This window comes from Epinephelus moara, chromosome 2 (genome assembly GCF_006386435.1).
Source record: "Epinephelus moara isolate mb chromosome 2, YSFRI_EMoa_1.0, whole genome shotgun sequence".
Lineage (NCBI taxonomy): Eukaryota > Metazoa > Chordata > Actinopteri > Perciformes > Serranidae > Epinephelus > Epinephelus moara.
Genome location: NC_065507.1, coordinates 43470467 through 43492628, shown reverse-complemented (window position 1 = coordinate 43492628; position 22162 = coordinate 43470467). Strand labels below are relative to the sequence as shown.

The 22162-nt window shown below is 41.0% G+C and overlaps 1 protein-coding gene across 8 annotated transcripts in view; it reads left to right on the top strand.

Moving 5' to 3' along the window:
• The window catches only part of nf1a (neurofibromin 1a), a 267335-nt gene that overhangs the window by 149671 nt on the left and 95502 nt on the right, over positions 1–22162 (top strand). For all 8 annotated transcript variants that reach the window (XM_050055234.1, XM_050055267.1, XM_050055217.1 and 5 more), the window contains one exon: positions 20882–21040. In XM_050055234.1, coding sequence (XP_049911191.1) covers positions 20882–21040 — 159 coding nt within the window. The remainder of the gene's footprint in view (positions 1–20881; positions 21041–22162) is intronic.

The window sequence follows — 22162 nt, the reverse complement described above, 5'->3', positions numbered from 1 at the left end:
TGGAAGTTGTTCTTCTTCAGCATTTTTCAGTAATAAGAAATTAAATTCAGACCCATGTGCCTAGTTTGGCCAGTAAAAACATTCATGTTCGAAATCAACTGAATTATCACTTGCCACTTTCAGCTCCTGCTCACGACGGTTATTCTGGCTTTTTTCATCTACACATCCCCTTGGCTGAGGGGTCAAAAAGTTAATGTTGTACACTGCACATAACATCTGTTACATAAGTGCACACTAAAATTGCACACCATTGTGGAGGAGGAGTGTTAAGTCTGTTGGTTTCAGCTGGTGGAAGTGTGAGGAGGGAACAGTCAGAATGGATAGATTCTGCATTCCTGTTTAACTGTTTGCTATAAAGATCCTGCAGTTAAATGTGCAGTGGTACAGTGACACTGTAACCCTAACTCACTTTTAATTTTTTTTTATTTTTAATTTTATATACTTTATTAATCCCCGAGGGGAAATTCAATTTTACACTCTGTTGTCAATTACACACAGGTCCGAACACACACATGCACAAACTGGACCTATACATGCACTAAATGGAGAGATGTCAGAGTGGGCTGCCCATGACAGGCGCTCCGAGCAGTTGGGGGGTTCGGTGCCTTGCTCAGGGGCACCTCGGCAGTGCCCAGGAGGTGAACTGGCACCTCTCCAGCTACCAGTCCACGCTCCACATTTTTGGTCCGGACGGGGACTTGAACAGGTGACCCTCCGGTTCCCAACCCAAGTCCCTATGGACTGAGCTACTGCCGCCCCCAAGAGCACTTATAGCCATGGCAGGACAGCCATCATGTGCACTAACGCAAACTTTAAAGCACACATATCGGAGGCATCAGTGTGGCCTCTGTGAGCAGTCGCACTTCCTTGAACATTTATCTGCCATGCAGGATATTTACACAGGTGTGCTGAATGCATGTTCTTGTTGGTATTTAATAAAGAAGCAGCAGTTAATGCAAGCCAAAAATAAGGACACTTAGGCACCTCCCTCAGGACAGAAGTGTTTTGTGTCAGTGGACTGAACAAATCATTAAAACAATGTGGATGTCAGATGTCAGTGTTACATGTCTGTAAATGTGCAACACCCACAGCAAAGCTGCTTCTGTCAAAGCTCCAGTGTGTAGGATTCAATGGGATTTATTGATAGAAATTAAATATAATATAATAAGTCTGTTTTCTTTAGTGTATTATCACCTGAAAATAAAAATAATCATGTTTTTGTTACCTTAGAATGAGCCGTTTACATCTACATAGGGAGCAGGTCTTTCTATACAGAGATCACCATGTTGCATCACCATGTTTCTACAGTACCCCAGAACGTACGAACCAAACACTGGCTCTAAGTAGGAACATTCACATTTTCTCGTTTACCACCGAGTAGAACCTCCACGAGTAGAACATCAGAAAACCACTGATTTTTTATTTTTTATTTTTAATTGAAACTGCCTTGTTCAATGTTTTTACCGGTTTAACTCAGCTGGTCTGTGTGTTTCAGAGAGGAAGAGACCTCTGGGATAATTCAGCTCTCAGTTAAACCTCCCGAACAACTAACTCTTAAGGAATTCTAACCAAGTTTCAGCTGGGACAATCCTCACAGCTGGATGCCACTAAATCCTCCTAAATCTTACACACTGGACCTATCACTCCTTGAAGTCGTTCCATGGACTGTTTGTATTAGAGATGTAACGGTATGAAAATTTCACATCACGGTTATTGTGACCAAAATTATCACGATTATCATTATTATCGTGGTATTGTTGAATTGTGCTCAAAATGTTCAAAAAGTACTCACACACACTGAAATAATTTAACCAAGTTTTATTTCGAAAAACAAATAAAATAAAGAGCACAATGTACTTTCTGTCTAACAGAAAGTCTAGCATGTTTGATTTTCTTTTTGTTGTTCACGATTACTCCCATCACAGCCGTCACTTTGACCAATAGAAAGACAGAGTTAGCTGCTGCCATAGACAACTGTAGGGCATCAACACCCCAGCCTTTTTAATATTTCCTCTAGGGACATTACCACACAATAAAAAAGGAAACAGCAGAGGCACTTTGTCAACCTGCTGAGTACTGCCATTAGCATCAAGCTAGCAATCAATGTTATTTCTTCATAATGGAGACAGACATAAAGTAAGTAATCATAAAGTAAATTTCCATTTTCTAAATAGGCTTTTATTGTGAAACATTTGTAGGAACTTGTTGTGGAGGATTCGGTGACTTGTATGTTTGCGTACGGTACTTCAAATGTAGCTCCTGCCATCTGCTGGCGCTTTTTAGGTAACTATAACTAGGGCTGTAGTCAACCACAGAAAATCGTGGTCGACTAAAGTCCCACATAATCTTCAACTAATCGATTAGTCGTGGGGGGGAAAAAAAACTGCACGTTATTTTTACTTCTGCGGTGGTGTGTCTATGTCGCTCTGCAGTTACACCTCCAAAACACTAGTCAGCGGTGGAGGACTGTGTTAAATGCTGTAAAGTTTAGTTCATATTGAACTTTATTTATATAGTTGATTCAAAGCACACATTAAACATGGCTTAATAGAGACAGTTTCAAACACAAGTACGCAAATCGGCTTCACTATAAATCGCAGAACTGACAGACAAACACTTGTCTTTATCTGGACACATTTCCCCCACCAATACAACATGCTAACGTTATTAGCACAAGTCTATGGCATTTTACATTGTATAAATTAGCCCAGCATCTAGCGATCTTTTCCTCTTCTCATATGAAACCAGGGACAACAGCAACATGTACCAAAGGTAACAGTATATAATTTGGCTCCATTACAACACACAAGGTTCACCGACAAAACAACTGTCTTATACTAAACACATTTTCCAGCAAATACAACATGCTAACGTTATTAGCACAAGCCTATGGCATTTTACATGGTAAACATTAGCCTAGCGACGAGCGGAGATTTCCTCTGTTCATATGAAGCCAGGATAAATCTTGAAGTATAAATCCCTGAAGGATAAATCACACACAAGACTTAAAATGCTATTTTAGTGGAGGCTTTACTGTCTTCATAATGTATTGTTTCTTATCTGTGAAATACAAGTAAATACAAGCTTCGTTTCCACTGAGGGAAATGGTTTCAGCTTACAGAAACAGACAGGAGGTCTGCGTCACCGCAATGCTGAGCATGAGGGTGGGCGAGTTCAACTTTCTGTCAACAACGGGGGTGTTTTGAAAACACCCCCATTTACACAGGTAACTTAGCCTGTCTGCCCGCCGCAGGAAATAATGGATTAATCCTGGAAAGCTGTTGATGTAGCACTTTTCTCCTTATGAAAGTAACACGGTGATTATTCAAGTAATGAGAATTTGGTCAGATGAGAGCATAGTGACCAAATAATCGACTAGTCGACCAGGAGACTACAGCCCTAACTACAACAACATTTCGGCTGGCACATAAACAGACACAGTGACTGAAATGATGCTTAAAATAATAAAAATAGGACAAGAATAACCCGATGACATCAGACACGTCGTGAAAGACGACCGGGGATAATTGGTGTGTACCATCATGTAGTGTGTCATGTCTGTCGGCCAAGTCACGGCACTGACTTGACTCCACAATCGTGTAATGTGACATTCAGAATGGGCAGAAAAGTTGTGTAGTGTGTACCAGGCACAGGTACACTCGCTGTATAGTTGTGGGTGTTGGTCACGGAGATGGCTCATCAAATTTGAAGTGTTACCCCTCTTTGCGGAGACTTTTTTCTGCATTTTCTGCAGGCAGCGTGTCTGTATTCAATTAGTTTCTCCTTAGCATCCTTATAAAACCCAAAATACGTCCAGACTTCAGACTTTGTCCTTTTAGAGGGGGAAAAAAATCTCCGGAGCACTGTCCGTGCGGTAGCCTTCTGCCATGTTTTCAGAGGCCAAACATTGCAAAGTGTGCATGTGCGCCTGTGTCTGAGGAACTGCTGCTGCTTTTCCAGGCAGTGAGCAGTATCACTGTGAGTTTTTCAAAGCGCGGTAATCAATCACAAATTTGAAACAGTAATACTAACCATCGGGAATTTTACCGCGGTTTATCATTTTACAGGTAATCATTACATCCCTAGTTTGTATTCATACGGCCTCTGAAAATGTGACTAAACGCCAGCATGCACACTTGCTGTGAACTTCAGGTTTGTGGCCAAATCAATAGTTGAGAGAATATTAGGACCTTGTTATATGGACATTTACTCTTTGGTGTAGTTCTTACCTAAAAACACTTCTTAGGAATGATCTGCTTATCCACCATTTATGTGTATTTTCAATAGGTACCACACACTCAGTTTTTTCACACTATTGCAGAAGTACTGTCTGTAGTGACCAATTTGTGTGAGGATTTTGCTACCTGTAGAATTGAATCATAGAATCACTGACAGTGTAAATGTCAGCAGTTTCATCTGTATCAGTAAAGCTACTTTACATTCCAAACGACTGAAATTTTCTCGTGCATTAGAAGCCAACACAACAGCCAGGTCCAGCATTTTTACAGCAATCCAAGCTTTAGAGCCCAGCCCATACAGCCAGGGCAATATTATCAGCCCACATTTGGCTCCTGTCTGCCTATTCTGTCATCAAACTCCACATCATGGAAGAAAATGTATACCTCATTGTTCTCTTTCTTTTCTTTCTGGCCTAATGCCCCGTTTCCACTAAGCAGCATGGTACAGCACAGTTCAGTTTAGGGATGTTCCTGGTAACTAATTTCCCTGTCGACTAAATGAAAATTTTAATTAAGACTAGTTGACTAGTCTAAAAAAGGGAAAACACTCAGAAAACAGAATTTAGCACAATTAATCATTAAGTATTTGAAACATTGTCCCCCAAAAATATTGTGTGCATCAAGAGCCCTTTGAAACATTTAATCACAGTCTTCAACAACCATGTCAGATTTTAAATGCCGCTGAAGTATGCGAAACTTTGCGCCGTGCGGTATGAATGTGGCCATGGCAGCAACTCAGTCAAAAGTTAACCATTAAAATAACATCTAAAATAAAAAAATTGCCCCTTAAATGTGGGGCACATTGAACCTTGCAGATTATCTGACAAAAATGATGGTAATTCACTTTAAAGTTAATAAAACAACATCTAAATCTGAATTAAATTTCAGATGAAATAAGAGGCATTTTGCACTGTGCAGTATGAATGTAAACCGTGCACATTATCTGACAACAACTCACTTAAAGTTACAATGTGTAATTTACGTGGTTGTTTATCAGCAAATATCAACTATTGCTTTCATAAATATATATTTACTAAAGTGTAATGCAATTCACATACAAATGGGAGCTTTCTCCTAGGCTTAGAATGATATCTCTATATATACACAGGCAGGGCACGGTCTGCTGGAGGCTGCCCTCTTGCGTCGCCATATTTGAATACAGTGGCCGAAAGGGATATACGCGCTTCGCCTTTCGCATTTACCTAGAACTTGCCATCACTGGAGACGGTTAAGGTGAAGATCAATCCGGGGCGCTTCTGCGTGAACCTGCTTTGTACTTTTAGGATTCTGTCGCACTTTAAATGGAGGACCACACATATGTTTTGCCCCGTAAGAGGGAAACCACGCCACCAAATAAAAGAAAAAGATCAGATAAATGAGGACGGGACAAAACATGAGTGAATATCGGCGTTGCTTATTCCAGGTGGGAAGAACTCCTGAAGGAGAAGGATTTCACAAGGGATGCGGAGGTTGCCTGCTTTCTGCTAGGCAGGTAATTCAATCTGATATTTTAAAATCATTTTGGCTTCATGTTTGCAACTACTTTTCCCTCTCGTTTAAGTTCGAGTGACGGCTACGTTTACGTGCTAACGTTATCCTAGCCTTGGCTAACGTTATCCCAGAGCTACAGCTAAATGGTTAGCCTAGCCTACAGCCTAATTTGTTGATTCCTCTCGTGCTGCTGCAGAGGCTGCCACCCTCTCCTCCTCCTCTTCCCCCTGGGTAGCCGAGACACACCTCTTCCTGCACCGCCACCTTCTCCTAACATAAATCTCACAGATAACCTGGTAAGCTATAACATATCGTAACATGGTTTAGATTACTAAATAAATATTCACCTCGTCGCTAGATACTCCTGAAAAACTCGAAAAACTCTGCTGTTTGCCCAAGGCTTTTTGTCCTACGAGGCCACCGTCACTTACCCGACGGGAGGGGTGAGTGAGTGAGCGCTGAAATCTAGAATTTGACCGCTGGTGTCACTGTTACTCACCATTTTTACACACTGAGGCTTTTAAGTTAACAAATAATATAACATCTCACAAAAGATAAATTGCTGCTAAATTCATTTTCTAGATCAAAGTATTGCCAAACTGCGCTGGTTTTGCCAGAGGACATCTCTCCAGTTTCCCACTGTGCTGTTTTAAAACTCCAGTCTACTCGAGCATTACCACGGGGAGGGGGACTGATGTTTGACGGCTCTATAGCACCCACTAGTGGCGGGCGGCTGTATGACAGTTAAGCGGCCTTGTACATGAATAAAACACAAATAGGTTTAGCCGACTAATATCTCTGGTGCCGACTAGTAAGGGGGCGGACGTTTAATCATTTACACGTCTAATTGCGTGCATCCCTAGGTCAGTTCGGTATGCATTTTTTCCGTTTCCTCTGTGAAAAATTGGATAGTAACAATGGAACCGTTCCGTACCATCCCAATTTTTGGTCCTCTCTTCTCTGGGGGTATCTGAAACACAAATCTGGTACTAAAAGGTGGAGCTGTGAACACTGCAGTACGTTGCTTGGTCAATAGCAGACATTTTTTGTTAAGTATTTGAAATATTGTCCCAAAAAATATTGTGCACATTAAGAGCCCTTTGAAGCCTTTAATAACAATCTTCAACAACCATGTCGGATTTTAAATGCCCCTGAAGCATGATACACTTTGCGCCGTGAACATATGCATTCAGGCTCAACATATTGTATTAACTTCCTGAAGCCTTTACCTTCAACAAAGTTAAGTGGAAGCCTATCATGCAAGGTGATTGTTGTGATGAGCTGCGTTATCTTCTCAGACCAAGCAGAATGACAGCAAACGATGTCAATTTGGTCTGTGTGGCTAGCAGCAGCAGCTGTTGGTCCTTGCAGGTAAATATCCAAATGCTTGAGTTGAATGTGGTTGCGCATTGCTACAGTCAAGTGATTATATTCTAGTTTTTTTCTGACACAGCCTATATTATTTTCATTTTCTAGATGAAAGTACTGCCAAACCGCTCTCCAATTTTCCACCGTGCTGTTTTAAAACTCTGGACTACTCGAGCATTACCTCAGGGAGGGGGACTGCTGTCTGACGGCTCTGTAGCACCCACTTTTGGCAGGCTGCTGCATGACAGTTAAGCGGCTTTGTACATGGATAAAACATTAATTAGTCCAACCAACTAATATTTCTGGTGCTGACTAGCAATGGGGCGCATCCCTAGGTTATAACGTGGAAAGTTTTGTTAGTAGACTGTAACTATAAAATGAAAGGATGTTTTGCTGCCTCTCGCAACAGCTGGAGTTTGAGAAAAAAATTAATTAATTCACTGGGCTGACTGCCGGCCACTTTTGGGTGGAACATTAACTGTTACTCAGTGCATGAGTTGACGACATGAATCAATCAACACACATTAAATTTTACTGTGACAACTTTGACCAGTACTTTAGTTTTTATATGACATACACTTTTAGTAATGAGTGGATTTTTATACTTAAACATATGTATGTACATACAGTCATGTGAAAAAATTAGGACACCCCATTAAATATTCAGTTCTTTAATAACAAATGTTCACATATCGATGTCTGATCTTGTTTTTCTTCATCTCTGGGAAAGAAAGTGATTTAATTGCAGGTAAACAACAAAAGTTAACCTTGTTTTACTCATTAAACAGAAGATATCAATAAAAATGCATATTCTAACTGAAGAAAAAGTTAGGACACCCTACCCCCTAATAGCTAGTGTTACCCCCTTTGGCTGAAATAACTTCAGTGAGACGCTTCTTGTAGCCGTCTACCAGTCTCTGACATCGGTCTGAGGAGAGTTTGCCCCACTCCTCAATGCAGAATTCTTTCAGCTGTGAGATGTTTGAGGGGTTTCTTACATGTACAGCCCGTTTCAAGTCACCCCACAGCATCTCAATGGGATTAAGATCTGGGCTTTGACTCTGCCATTCCAGGACTCACCATTTTTTAGTTTTCAGCCAGTCCTTGGTGGATTTACTGGTATGTTTTGGGTCATTGTCATGTTGCAGGGTCCAGTTCCGCTTCAGCTTTAATTTTTTTACATATGGTCTCACATGTTCATCAAGCACCCTCTGATAGACGATAGAATTCATGGTGGATTCTATGATGGTGAGCCGGCCAGGTCCTGCTGCAGCAAAGCATCCCCAAACCATGACACTTCCACCTCCATGCTTCACAGTTGGTATGAGGTTCTTTTCCTGGAATGCTGTATTGGGTTTACGCCAAACATGTCCTCTCTTCTGACGTCCAAATAATTCAATTTTAGACTCATCTGTCCAAAGAACATTATTCCAGAAGTCCTGGTCTTTGTCTATGTTCACTCTGGCAAACTTCAGTCTGGCCTTCATGTTTCTCTTAGAGAGCAAAGGTTTCCTCCTTGCACACCTCCCATGAAAGTTAAACCTGTGCAGTCTCTTTCTGATTGTAGAGGCATGCAAATTCACATCAACAGTAGCAAGAGCCTGCTGTAGGTCCCGTGATGATACTTTAGGGTTTTTGGAGACTTCTTTTAGCAACTCACGGGACCGTGGGTGAATGCCGTAACGCTCCAGCGTTGTTTCGGGCGTGGAGGCTCCGTAGGATCCCTTGATATCCGTGGCGGAATCTCTGAGATGAGGTCGGTGGCTGGATGGATGATATTCCACAGGGAAGCACACCTATTTCGCGGCCTTTGAGCGGTGTAAAATGCTGTGGTAGGCCGAATACACGAAGTACTTCAGGCTTATTTCTCACTCATCGGCGTCTCTCGCCATACTGCGAGGAGCGACATAATGGAGGGCCCGGTCTACCTGGGCTCAGCTGATAGAGCCATCCCACTAGCCGATAGCACCGGTGGGTGTGTCTGGAGGTACCTCAGTGTCTGGAGGTGAGCAAGCCATTAGCTGACTGTCTTATAAAAAAAATATATTTATAAAATATACAGGATCGCCACACTTTATACATTGGAAAGCAGAGGCAACAATGAACAACATAGATGGAAAAACCTGGCCATTTTTGTTGTTTTGATTCCTCTGATCTTTTATTACCGATTCTGATTTTGTAAAAATAACGTGATCGGCGGCGATCCTCGGATCAGGACATCCCTACCAGACGTTGCGCTAGACTTTTTCATCGCCGGCCATTTTGACCGACAGGGTCATAAAAATTTGCTCAAAATCTATTTTTACCGGTCATTTTAATTTTCGTTTTTAAATGATAATAAAGATATTCAAGGACATTTAGTTTTCATTCGTTTGTTTTTTAATAAATCCAACAAGCAAGTTATAAAGTGTGCATTAATAAGGACATGAACGAAAAGATTAACAGACATCCACACACCCGTTCCATTAGGGTTCTTATGTCAACAACGCTACATGAAGCAGATGAATGACTTTTTCTCTGCAGTGTGAAAATGGCAGCCACTTAAACCACTGACTGTGCATAATATATTAACAAAGCAATTTAACAAAATTAAACAATTACAAATAAAATCTGAACAAAAAAAAGAAATCAGCTGACTTGAACATAGTTCACCTGCAGCCTGAACTCTCAGTCTTACATCTTCCTCCTCTTGTGAATGGACTGGAACTCTGTGCCGGCTTGTGTGTAATCAAACGCATCAAGGGAGGTTGCTGCGGAGGCGATTGTCATTAAGTTTTGTACTTTTGCCTCGGACAGACGACTTCTCGTGGCTGTTTTGATGTTGTTCTGAAGGCTGAATCCGCGCTCTGCTGCCACACTGGAAACTGGAATTACCAGCGCCACTTCAGCCACCGTTTTAAAGTCGGGGAACATTTCTCCCAGAGGAGTTATCAGAAGTCGACAAGACTCTCTGAATGAGGGGTTTCCTGATCCTGCAAGCACTCGCTTCACTGGGAGGAAATCCGGCAGCATGCACTCCTTCTGCACCAGTGGTTCAGCTGCACCGGTGTGTGAGCCGTAGTGGTCACAGACACGCTCCAAAGCCTCTAGTCCATAGCTCTTCAGCGCGCTGTCAGCACCTGGATAGCGAGATGCGTTGAGTACGGTGTCCAGGTCAGAGATGATGCTCAGATGCTCAAATGGGAATCTTTTTTTGATCGATTTAGTCACCTCCGTGATGTACTCTGTGTGTAAAGTTGAAAATGTCGGCGCGTCTGCCCATGTTAGTGTGATGCCACAGAACTTGCCATCTTGTGACGCCTCGTTGAATTTTTTTTTTCTCTGCCTCACCTGGCCCATTCATCAAGTCTTCCAGACAGTCCAGAGTCATGTTCACGACAGGTGAGATGGACGAGATGTTTACATCTTCTTTTTGGAAGGTGAGGTTCATGCAGTTCACCACGGCCAAAACGTCAGTCAGCAAGTGAGTCAAAGCAGGGAACGTGTATGTTTGAAGGTGCTTTCTGATACCCTTAGCTACCGGGCAGTTTTTTACAGTTTCCTCCTCCTCCAACTCCAACACCAGAGCAGCCCAGTTGGCAAGTATGCCCTTAACTGCCCTCTCCAGCGACAGCCAGCGTGTAGCCGATGGTTGTTTCAGGCTCAGCATGTCTTGTTCCTTGTTACTTCGTGTCTGTTCATTTCTTTTTGAAGTTCATTTAGTCGGTATGTTCGAATGGGGGAATTCTTGTATTATGTGTATATGTTATTAACAGTGGTGACATATGCGCTTACTCGATGCACAGCAGTGGAGGCATCGCACGCAGTGAGCGCTGTCCTGTGCACGCTGCAGTGAATGTTTACAAGGAAGGGAGAGTCATTCTGACGCAACAGCTGTGCAACTCCGGCCTTTCGACCCATCACATTCGCTTCATCACTTCCAAGTCCAACAACCCGAGCCATAGCGACCCCACGGCCCGATAGCACCTCTTTTATTTTTGCTGTGATGCATTCAGCAGTGCCAGAGGGTATTGCATAATTGCCGATGAACGCAGTTTCAGGCTTCCCTTTGTGTTGAAGTGTCAGATATGTGATCAGAATTTTCTCCACCGTGATAATAGTGGTTTCATCTACTATTATTCCCACATATCTGCTGTTGGCGATGTGGTCATCAATAGCGCTGGTTACTGTCTTTGATAACGCCTCTTCCATCTGACTGACTGTCTCATGGTGGGTGTACGTGTGTGCACTGTTAAGGTTTGGACAGCCGGCAGACTGTAAGAGGTTTATCAGGTCAGGATACAGGTGGCTCGAGGTGTTTGTTTTAGCTATGTGTAGCACAACCTTAAGTTGTGTTTTTAATGCCTCGTTGCAGGTATCCTGTGATTTCTCCACATGTTTAATCATAGCCACGCTCTGGTTGAGGACCCTTGAAGCCTCGATGTGGCTGTGGCTACTTTGGTGTTCAGTTAATGCTGATTTCTGCATGTTCATGCATGGCTTGGCTTTTTTACACATGTCGCAGAACATTTTTCCATCCTCCCTCCTCAGCCACGTGAACTCCTGCTCCCACTGAACTCTGTACTCCCTCCTGACCTCCTTGCTGCCGCTTGCTCGCTCTGTAGATGACAAGGGCTGATTAATTGTTTGTTCTTTATCCTCCAATGCATCAGTGCCTCTTTTTTCACCTCTTTTATCACCGTTATTGGGCTTTTGGAAAAAATTTCGGACACTCAGCTGCCGTGACATTTTGCTCAGTGACCAGCCCACTTTGATTTTGCTGTGTGAAGCCAACGAGGTGGTTTTGCATTGAGACTAGACAATAGCTAATTAATGCACGCACTCCGCCGCCAAGTGGGCAGGGGTGGTAATTGCAACCGGTCAAAATGACCGACGGCCTTCAGATTTTCCGGTCATTGTTGTAAAAAAAAAACAGTCAGTGACCGAGAATATCCGGTTAACGCGACCCCTGATCCCTACCTAATAATGACTGTGGACAAGCCATAACCATAACATGGTAATTAAGGTCTGACACCCTGGTAGAAGATGTCTGAGAGCTTAAATGTCTTGGGGTGTCCAAACTTTTGCATGGTGCTTCTTTACTTTTTTTTCACCTTGAAATTGTACAGAACAAAAAGAATACACTGATCTTGCTTGAAATGTTGAAAACCATGTTTCAGCTTTAACTTCATGCCTTTAGGAGATGAGTTCTACTGACTGCTCACAGTAACAGAAATAATGACCATGGGTGCAGGGCTCCAGACTGTGACCAAATGGTCATTAATGGAAGTCAACTGGCCATTTTTGAAGTCATAGCAAAAATGTTTTACAACTACTCGCTTGTGTGCAACCAGCAAATTTGCAGGCTTTTTTGTTTGTTTGTTTGTTTTTCATGTTGTCAAACGAGGGAGCGAGTCCACCAGTGTAGGCCAATGTGTGTGAGAGGGGGAAAGTCCTAGAGTGAGTTATTAGTTTTGTTAGCTTGTTTGAGATGACCTGCGCCTTGCCTGGAAAGTGGACGAGAGCAGGCGGCTGCAGCAGGAGGCAGTGACAACAAGCCACGGCCAGGTTGGAGGCTGAATCCAAATATCCACCCTCTGGATTTGCAGTCTTAGTCCTCATGGACTTCAGTTGTTCATAGTGTGACATATTTACTGTCATCATGTCAAGTCTGCGAGGGCAGGGAGTGCAAGCGGCTGATAGACAGCCTTTGAGACCGTTTTTCTCGTTGTCATGGAAACGGTCAACTATCGCTGCTGTCACATTCATGTCATATAGTTGATGAATAGTGCCTACTCATCTGCTCCTGTAAATAACAAGATATAAATTTCATGTATAGCCTTATTGTGACTATGTGAAATGTGTACATCTCTATATAACAGGCCATAGGCCTTCAAAAACTGAAATGTTTGTAAATAAGGACAGGACTATGAACTATCAATTTCACATTATTTTTATTATGATAGATTAATTTATTAAAATGCATTATAGGCTTTCTGTAATTTATGTTCATGGTTCAACCTCCATTTTACATGAATTCTCATATCCACCTTATTTTTCACGGAAACACGGAGGGAAAAAAGACCGCAGCCAGCTTCCGTTTTTTTGTGCGACACTTCCGGTCCAGCACTCTTAACACTGTAAATGGGAATCGCCTTGTTGTTTACCTTGCTGAGTTTAGCTATATATATGTATATATCACATTTTTCACGTCACTATATCACCGTTTAGACTAATCTGATGTTTGTAAAGTCTATAAACACAATGACTGAACAAACATTAGTATTTTCTCTGTGTGTAATTTATAACATGGTTATCGTAGATTAGCTGGGCTAACCGTTAGCTGTTAGCCGTTAGCCGTGTCTGTAATAACTCACTAAACTCACAAAGTGGCCCGTGAAAAAAATATTTTCTCCAGCGGATGTCTTAGTTACAACATGATTGAGCTAACTGGAGTAGTTTCATGTCGTATCCGACAACGGGAGGCTTTTAACGGATGACGATCCTGATGTTAGCTTTGCTGCTAGTGTTAACGTTAGCTGTCCCTGTCAGCTGCAGCCACTGATGCTTTCTAGACATCGTGATTTCCCAAAACTGAATAAATACCACACATAGCAACACAAAACTGCTTTGCTAGCTCAATCATGTTGTAACGGCTGGATGGTTGATGCGTACATGCTGATTCAGGTGCTATCAGAGCCGATCCGCGCATCACTATGGCTTAATGATCAACTCAGTCAATTAAAACAACCCGTCCTGTGTTAGGAGTGTATGTCGCTGACAGAAAGAAAGAAAGAAAAGGGAAAAAAAGATAGAAAAGCAGCGTACACCTCACATATTTATTTCTCACAGTTGCGCACACGTTTGGCTGGCATGCAGAAGCACCGTCTGTGTGTCGAGGGTGCGAGCCGCAGCTTCAGCTGCTCAGGTAGAGAGGCTGTGTAGCCCGGTGTGTTTTTTCGCTGATTCGGTTCTGCAGGTTCTCTGCTGGTACACTGGAGACGGGGATCAAGCAGTTTGTCTCACTCGGGATAGATTGTGCTTTTTTGGTTCATAGTTTATGATTGACGTGCGATTTATTCGCGTTTAGAGGGAATAAATTTCCGTTATAACGGAAACGTGGGCACAGTTATCTAACGTTATACAAAATACACAGACTAACTAACTAACTAACTAACTGATTGACTAACATAAACAACTGAAAATTGAAAAAAAAAATTAGCTTGCACCGTTAGCTCCAGTAAGGGAAAGCATGAGGGAAAGTGGCTGACCGGAAGTCACGCACAAAAAACGGAAGTTGATCACTATTTACTTCCGTGTTTGAAAATAAGGTGGATAAATCAGCATCTTCTGTGCTGCTGGGTTGAGGATGTGTGTAAAGCATCCATGCTCGAGTATATGTAGCCTCTTTTCAGCAACATCTATATTTGAAATATTGTCAGTTGTGGCTACATGAATCTGGACAGACATGGACATAAACTTACTGCCGCTTGACTGGTTTGTAGAAGCATACAACTGTGAGGCAGTAATTCTAGTCTTACCATGAAAACAAAAGTGATAAATACCAGCTGCAGGTGACGTGTGGTGGAAAGAGGAGCTGCCAACGGGTTTACACTCACAGCCAAAGATAAAAAAGCGGTTACGAGAATTACAGAAACAAAACTGGCAGTCCATAATAGAAACAGCTGAAGTGTACGGTGATGGTTTTATATATATATTGCCAAGGAGATGGTATTTTTTGACACAGAGGACATTAAAGTCTTTTAGGAATGTAGTCCATACTCTGGACAGACTAACTTTATTTGTTCTTTATTTGAGCTGACTACAGGTTAAAGCTGAAGCTGTTAGTGATGATGTCAATTGTTAAGTCATGTGAAATATTGAGGTTAGAGGCAGCAGGAGATGAGTTTGAGACCATGGAAGTCATGGATAATGTCAAGAGTCAGGTTTGCAGTCAGAACTGTCATGAAGTCAGTTATGTGTCCAATTCTTTCCTTAAGGCCTCATTTTTGTATCAAGCTGTTCTGTCTACTCTTAGTATTTAAGACATAGCTTAGCTGTAAATATTTCCTTTTGGATCTTGAAGTGATTCATGATTTCCTCCTGTGTTCACAATGGAAATGTTCTAAAAGCAGTGCTGTTTGATTTTGGCTGTAAAATACCCATACCGTTGTGCTACTCAGTGCACCTTAAGTCACACAGGTCTCCTTAAACTGCATCATAGCAGCACTTGACTGACATGTACAACCTAAAGGAGAAATTTGCAACATTTTAAGTGGATATTTAGTGCCATAAAATTTGGTGGATACATTCAAAGTCCCCTGACAGGATGAATTTTAATAACTTTGGTGATCCCTTGGCTTTTCATCTAGCACCATCATCAACATGTTTTGACCAAATACCTAACAAAACTTCTGAGGTCTTTGACTGTTATTGACCTGATATTAGTAAAAGCTGTTCTACGCCTTGAATTCGTCTACTTAGCCCACTTTAATTGACTCATAGTAATGTATGTCATGCAGTGGGCCAAATACTAGAGAAAACAACAATGTCCAGGACTAGTTTATGTAACTGAAAATGTGATAAAATAGGTAGATGTCTGGTATGTTGAACAGTGAATGCATGAGTGTGTGTGCTCATGCTTGTAGATATAGCACGTCTTGTGTGGGTTAATGCCAGTATTCCCTTTAGCGGATACAACTCGTTCTGATGTGCTTCTTCGTCTTCATTTTCTAACAGCATAGCCTTACTTAAACTATCCTAAACTGACACAAAAATGACCACATTAAGTGACACAATGAGTGTTAGGAGCATACTAAGTATATACAAGTGGACGGAGGACAAGCAGAGTCAGTTTTGAGAAGCTTTTGTAGTCAAACAGTGGCCACAGTGATGTGCCTTTGTTGTAACCAATGTAAATATTACTTACTGTACAGATTAGATGGCAGCACATTTTATTTCTTTACTTTCAAGCCTTCTAAACCTTGTATTAAAGAATAATTGCAATTTATTATATCATGGGTCTTATTCTTGTGGTTTTGGCCGTCATCTCTGTGAGGTGATTGATTGGTAAGATTGGTGAGATCTGGTAATGTAGTGACATTGCTACAAGTCCAACAGGGCAGTAGTAGTGTTCAGAGCCCTGTTTCAGAGGGTGGATTTAGTGAAAACTCTGGGTTAGTTAACCTTGAGATGAGGAAAACTCTGGGTGTTTACTTCCAGAAAGAGGCAAATCAAACTCTGGCTCAATAAGGATTATCTCAAGTTGCCGCTTTCATGCCTGTCAGTCATTTCTTTGGACAGCAGTTTCTGCCCTCACATTTGAGTTTTATACAGTGCCAGGTCCCACTCAGCTCAGAATCAAACCTCCGCATGCCTACTATTTTTATCACACTGCAGACATCTGTCAGTCTGTTACAGCAGGTCACTCATGGGTTTATTACACATACTGTCATAGCAGTCTGAATTGTAAAAATCAATATGAAGCTTTAGACATGTCTGATCAATGAATAATTATATCAGTCATGATGTGATTACCGTAAAACTTCAATTAACAGCCTAGTCCCAATTAAACGCCCAGTCCCTTTTACAAGCCCAGTATGATTATACATTTTGACAAATAAAGGCTTGTCTCAATGAGACGCCTGGTCTGGTTGCCAAGTATTTAATTTTTATATAAATTCTTTGGATGCATAAAATCAGCTTATTGGCTATTTAAATTGAATATGGAGATGCTACACATCATTAGCTAAGTTAGATTCTCTACTATTCAATTGCTCAGTTCAATTTACTGAAACCATGAGCACCAGAGAGGACTGTAATTCATTCAGATCTACTGGCATGGTGAATTAAAAATGGTGACTCCATTCCTCTGAAGCGGTCACAAAGTCAGAATATGTGTCCATTCCTTGATTACCTGGTAATTTTTTCATATTCCTTTAGTCCGTAAAGGTCCACTGATCAAAAGAATCAAAGGGGTTTTTCATAAGAATAATCCAAAGTGTGAATATTGTTTTAACAGGATAAAGTTAAAGGATTACGCTCGAGGATTATGGCACTCAACATACTTACCCAGCACCACTTTTCAGTGTCAGAAGGCTCCCTCTCTCTGATGCCATGTGTGTTGGAGCTAGATTAAATTAATGATTTGTTATTGATATGTTAAACCAAGCCCAATTTTAGTAGTGTTCATAGTAGTTTAAATAAACAAATTAATAGTGTCCCATCTTTGCTGAGCAAAAGTTTTGCATAAAAGGAATGAAAGGCACCTCCATATAGACACCTGTCCCAAATATAAGCCTGTTGACTTCAATCAATTCAATCAATCAAATTTATTTATAAAGCCCAATATCACAAATCACAATTTGCCTCACAGGGCTTTACAGCATACGACATCCCTCTGTCCTTTGGACCCTCGCAGCGGATAAGGAACGGTAGAAACCTCAGGAAGAGCAACTGAGGAGGGATCCCTCTTCCAGGATGACAGACATGCAATAGATGTCGTACAGAACAGATCAACATGATAAATTAACAGTAATCCGTATGACACAGTGAGACAGAGACAGTAAGATAAGATAAGATCTTTATTGTCTCCGTTAGTAATGACAGTAGCTTACAACAGCAATAATGAAAGTAATAATATAATTAATATTACAGGCTATTGTGGTACAATATGTTGAAAGTATATATTAATATCTGATAGTATACATATGTGGCAATAATCATATGTGTATAATAACAGTAGAAGTATGACTAATGATAACAGCAGCAGCAGGAAGCATCTGGCAGGACCACGGCAGCAGCACAACCACACACGTCACACTATCCAGGCACCGCTGCGATATAAGTTAACCTGCGAGACAGTGGAGCACAAAGGCTCTGGAGAAGAAGCCGAGTTAGTGACAACTATGTCTTCAGATAGTCTCTGAGTTGTTTGGGGCCAAGAACAATAACTTCAGTTTTGTCTGAATTTAACATAAGGAAATTTGTGCTCATCCAGGTTTTTATGTCTTTAACGCAGTTATGAAGTTTAGTTAATTGATTAGTTTCTTCTGGCTTCATCGATAAATACAATTGCGTATCATCTGCATAACAATTGAAATTTACAGAGTGATTTCTAATGATGTTACCTAAAGGAAGCATATATAGAGTAAATAGAATTGGTCCGAGCACAGAACCTTGTGGAACTCCAAAACAAACTTTAGTATTTAGAGATGATTCATCATGAACATTAACAAACTGAAAACGATCAGATAAATAAGATTTAAACCAGCTTAGTGCAGAAACTTTTAGGCCAATTAAATGTTCCAGTCTCTGCAGCAGAATTTGATGGTCAGTTGTGTCAAATGCCGCACTGAGATCTAGTAAAACAAGTACAGAGACAAGTCCTTTGTCTGAAGCAATCAGAAGGTCATTTGTAATTTTAACTAGTGCTGTCCTCAGTGCTATGATGCACTCTAAATCCTGACTGAAATTCTTCAAATAAATTGTTATCATGGAGAAAATCACACAGCTGGTCTGCGACTACTTTCTCAAGGATCTTTGAAAGAAAGGGAAGATTAGATATTGGTCTATAGTTGGCTAACACCTCTGGATCCAGGGTGGGCTTTTTTTTAGAAGAGGTTTAATTACAGCAACCTTAAAAGACTGTGGTACATAGCCTGCTAATAAAGATATATTGATCATGTCTAATAAGTAAGTGTTAACTAAAGGTAAAACCTCCTTAAGTAGCCTAGTTGGGATGGGGTCACGTTGATGATTTAGATGAAGAAATCACTGCGGTCAATTGTTTAGGAGAAATCGGGGAGAAGCAATCTAAATATATATTAGGTCTTACAGCTGTGTTTGAGGGCAGATAGATACTATCTGAGGACAGGAGATTATGAATTTTGCCTCTAATAGTTAGAATTTTGTAATTAAAGAAGCTCATAAAATCATTACTGCTAAGGGCTAAAGGAATACAAGGCTCAATAGAGCTGTGACTCTCAGTCAGCCTGGCTACAGTGCTGAAAAGAAACCTGGGGTTGTTCTTATTTTCTTCTATTAAAGCTGAGTAATAGTTTGCTCTGGCATTGCAGAGGCCCCTCTTATACGTTTTGAGACTGTCTGCCCAGACTAAACGAGATTCTTCCAGTTTGGTTAATCGCCAATTCCTTTCAAATTTGTGCGATATTTGTTGTAACTTACGGGTTTCAGAGTTATACCAAGGAGCGAACTTTCTTTGCTTTGTTAACTTCTTTTTAAGAGGTGCTACAAAGTCAAGTGTTGTTCGCAGCGAGCCTACAGCGCTATCGACAAGATGATCAAGTCAGTACGGGAGACCTCTGTTACTGAAGGACATGGTATTAAATTCAACGACGGAGGAATCGTTTCCTTAAATTTTGCGACAGCACTATCTGATAAACATCTAGTATAGTAACTGTTGCTGAGTGGCGTGTAATCGAGTAAAAAGAAATCAAAAGTAATCAAATAATGATCTGATAGCGAGGGATTCTGTGGAAAGACTGTTAGGTTATCAATTTAAATTCCATACGTCAGAACTAGATCGAGGGTGAGTGGGTTTATGTACACCCTGACTGAAGCCAGTGGAGTCTAATAGTAAGGTAAACGCGGTACCCATCCACAGTGGGTACAGTAGGTTTAAGCTGGAGCAGGGTTTTGCTGTGTTAACTGTGCTTGATGTTTACAACATGCAGTTTGGGTCATAATTTTACATTCTCTTCGAAAGAGGTTGGACTAACCTGAAGTTTTGTTTCCACCCTGTGTGATCACCGTCATCTGATTGCTGATCTCTACTCACCCATCAGGATTTTTTTGTCAGCAACTTGGTGTTGCTGCAAGATGCAATGTATAAAAATCACTTGGTGAGTGTAATGTTTTTTCACTGATATGAATGTTGACTAAAACTACAAAAGTAAGCCTGAAGTTGTAATAAACTGGAATCAGTCATGAATGGACACTTCTACTGTCCAGCCTCCATCTTCTCAATAGATAGTTGAGGAACAATGGATAATAATAAACATTAGCGAGGTCTGGCTCTTACTCCAGATCTGATCATTTCTGCTAATGATCCCTCCTAATACAAAGTGTGGAAACCCCTGAAAACACAGATATTCCAATATTCCAAGAACTACTGTTTGTCTGCAAACATGCTTCAGTTTATTAACTGATTTGGAGCTTGAGGGACTGACTGAACGGTTAGCATCTGATTCTGGAACCCTGACTTTAATCTGCAACCCACTGGAATATATCACACACAGTCATGCCTGGCTTTAAAGTAAGATGTAATGAGGTTGTGCTTCTTTGGACCACAACTCATGGCTTAACATCTCTCATCCTTCTCTTTTTTTTTCCTCTTTTTTTCTGATTACTTCCAGTTTTCATTCTTCACGTGCAGAGAGGAGACTGTTGGGTTCCTTGTCTTGCTCTTATTTTCTTGTCTCTCTTGGGCTGTAACTGCAGTAAGAACCTTTCTAGCTCTTGTTACAGCCCAAAATGAACTGGGATTGATTGTTTCTAAGTCTCTCTTCATATGTCTTCCACCACTGTCCCTCCTTCTGAACCTGACATCTTTTACTATTTTGACCACGTCCTGTGGCTTATCCCACTCTGCTCTGTTTCTCACATTGATACATGTATATTTTGTTCTTGTCATTATTCCCTCCTTTGCTCTTAAATGTACTGAAATCCATTTCAATATATTTTCTTTCCTTTGCTCAAACCTTTCTCTTCTGTTCCACATTTCCCCTTTGTTCCCCCCTCCGTTGTCTTCCCTTGTTCCCTCCATCTCCATCATCTTCTCACAGGTTGTGAGTCAGCGTTTCCCCCAGAACAGCATTGGTGCAGTGGGCAGCGCCATGTTTCTGCGCTTTGTCAACCCAGCTATTGTATCTCCCTATGAGGCAGGCATCTTGGACAAGAAGCCCCTCCCCAGGATAGAACGGGGTCTCAAACTCATGTCCAAGGTAAGGCTGGTGGATTGGATGGTTTTGTGATGCAGCTGACTAGAGGGAAACTTAGTGAGGCTTTTGAAACTGAAAATTAAGCCATACTATTGTGTGATTGTGTTGAAAAAAATAGTCATAGGTATGAAAATGTGTAAACAAATCCAAGCCATGTAGTCTAGCAGGAGAAATCACTTCCCATGTACCTGTGTAGCAGTTTTTTTGTAACCTTGTTTTTTGGGACCCTAATGGTGTTGATTTAAGAATTTGTCTTGTTGCCAAGGTCAACTGATGGCCCATGGGGTTCGTTTGGCAGCCATCTTGAATTGATGTCCACACTAATGGCGGAAAACGCAGATTTTCATAACTCCTGAACCAGACAACATACAAAGACAGATGAACCGACTTTTTCATATAACTTTGACACCAGAAATCAAATGGAAATGTCATTGACATGCTACAACTACCCTTATTGTTAAAAAAACAACAACAGGCAAATGACACATTTCAGGCTCATAACAATATGTTTTCTGTTTTGTTTCAAAGTAGTTTCCTGCAATAGTCAAATGTAAGTAGTTTATTATCTTATATCAATCTCAAGGTTATTAAATAAATGAGGTCTGGTGCACCAAGATGAGTCAGTTTCGGGGTGATGGAGAAGACCTTAAACCAGACCAGGTACCTGCTGATGTGCCAATAATGCTGTTGAGTGTTAAGTGTGACTCATGTTAGATATGCTTTGAAGTTGTTGGTCTTCACAGAAAAGAGGAGCATGAAAATTAACTGCCTGCGGTACATGACAGACAACAAGAATGTAACTTTCTTGCCAAGATGACCCTTGCAGACTTTGTCTTGATACTCCAGATAATGCCTGCTGCAGATGAACTCCACAGGCTGGAGCTAGTGATTTTCAGACACTGTTCAGAGACTCATCAACTTGTGCTTTGTATTAGGGCTGGGCATGTATTGTATGTATGTATGTATGTATGTATATATATGTATGTGTGTATATAGATATATATATATATATATATATATATATATATATATATATAGATACATATATATACAACAGGCAAATGACATATATATATATGTATATATATATATATATATAGATACATATATATACACAACAGGCAA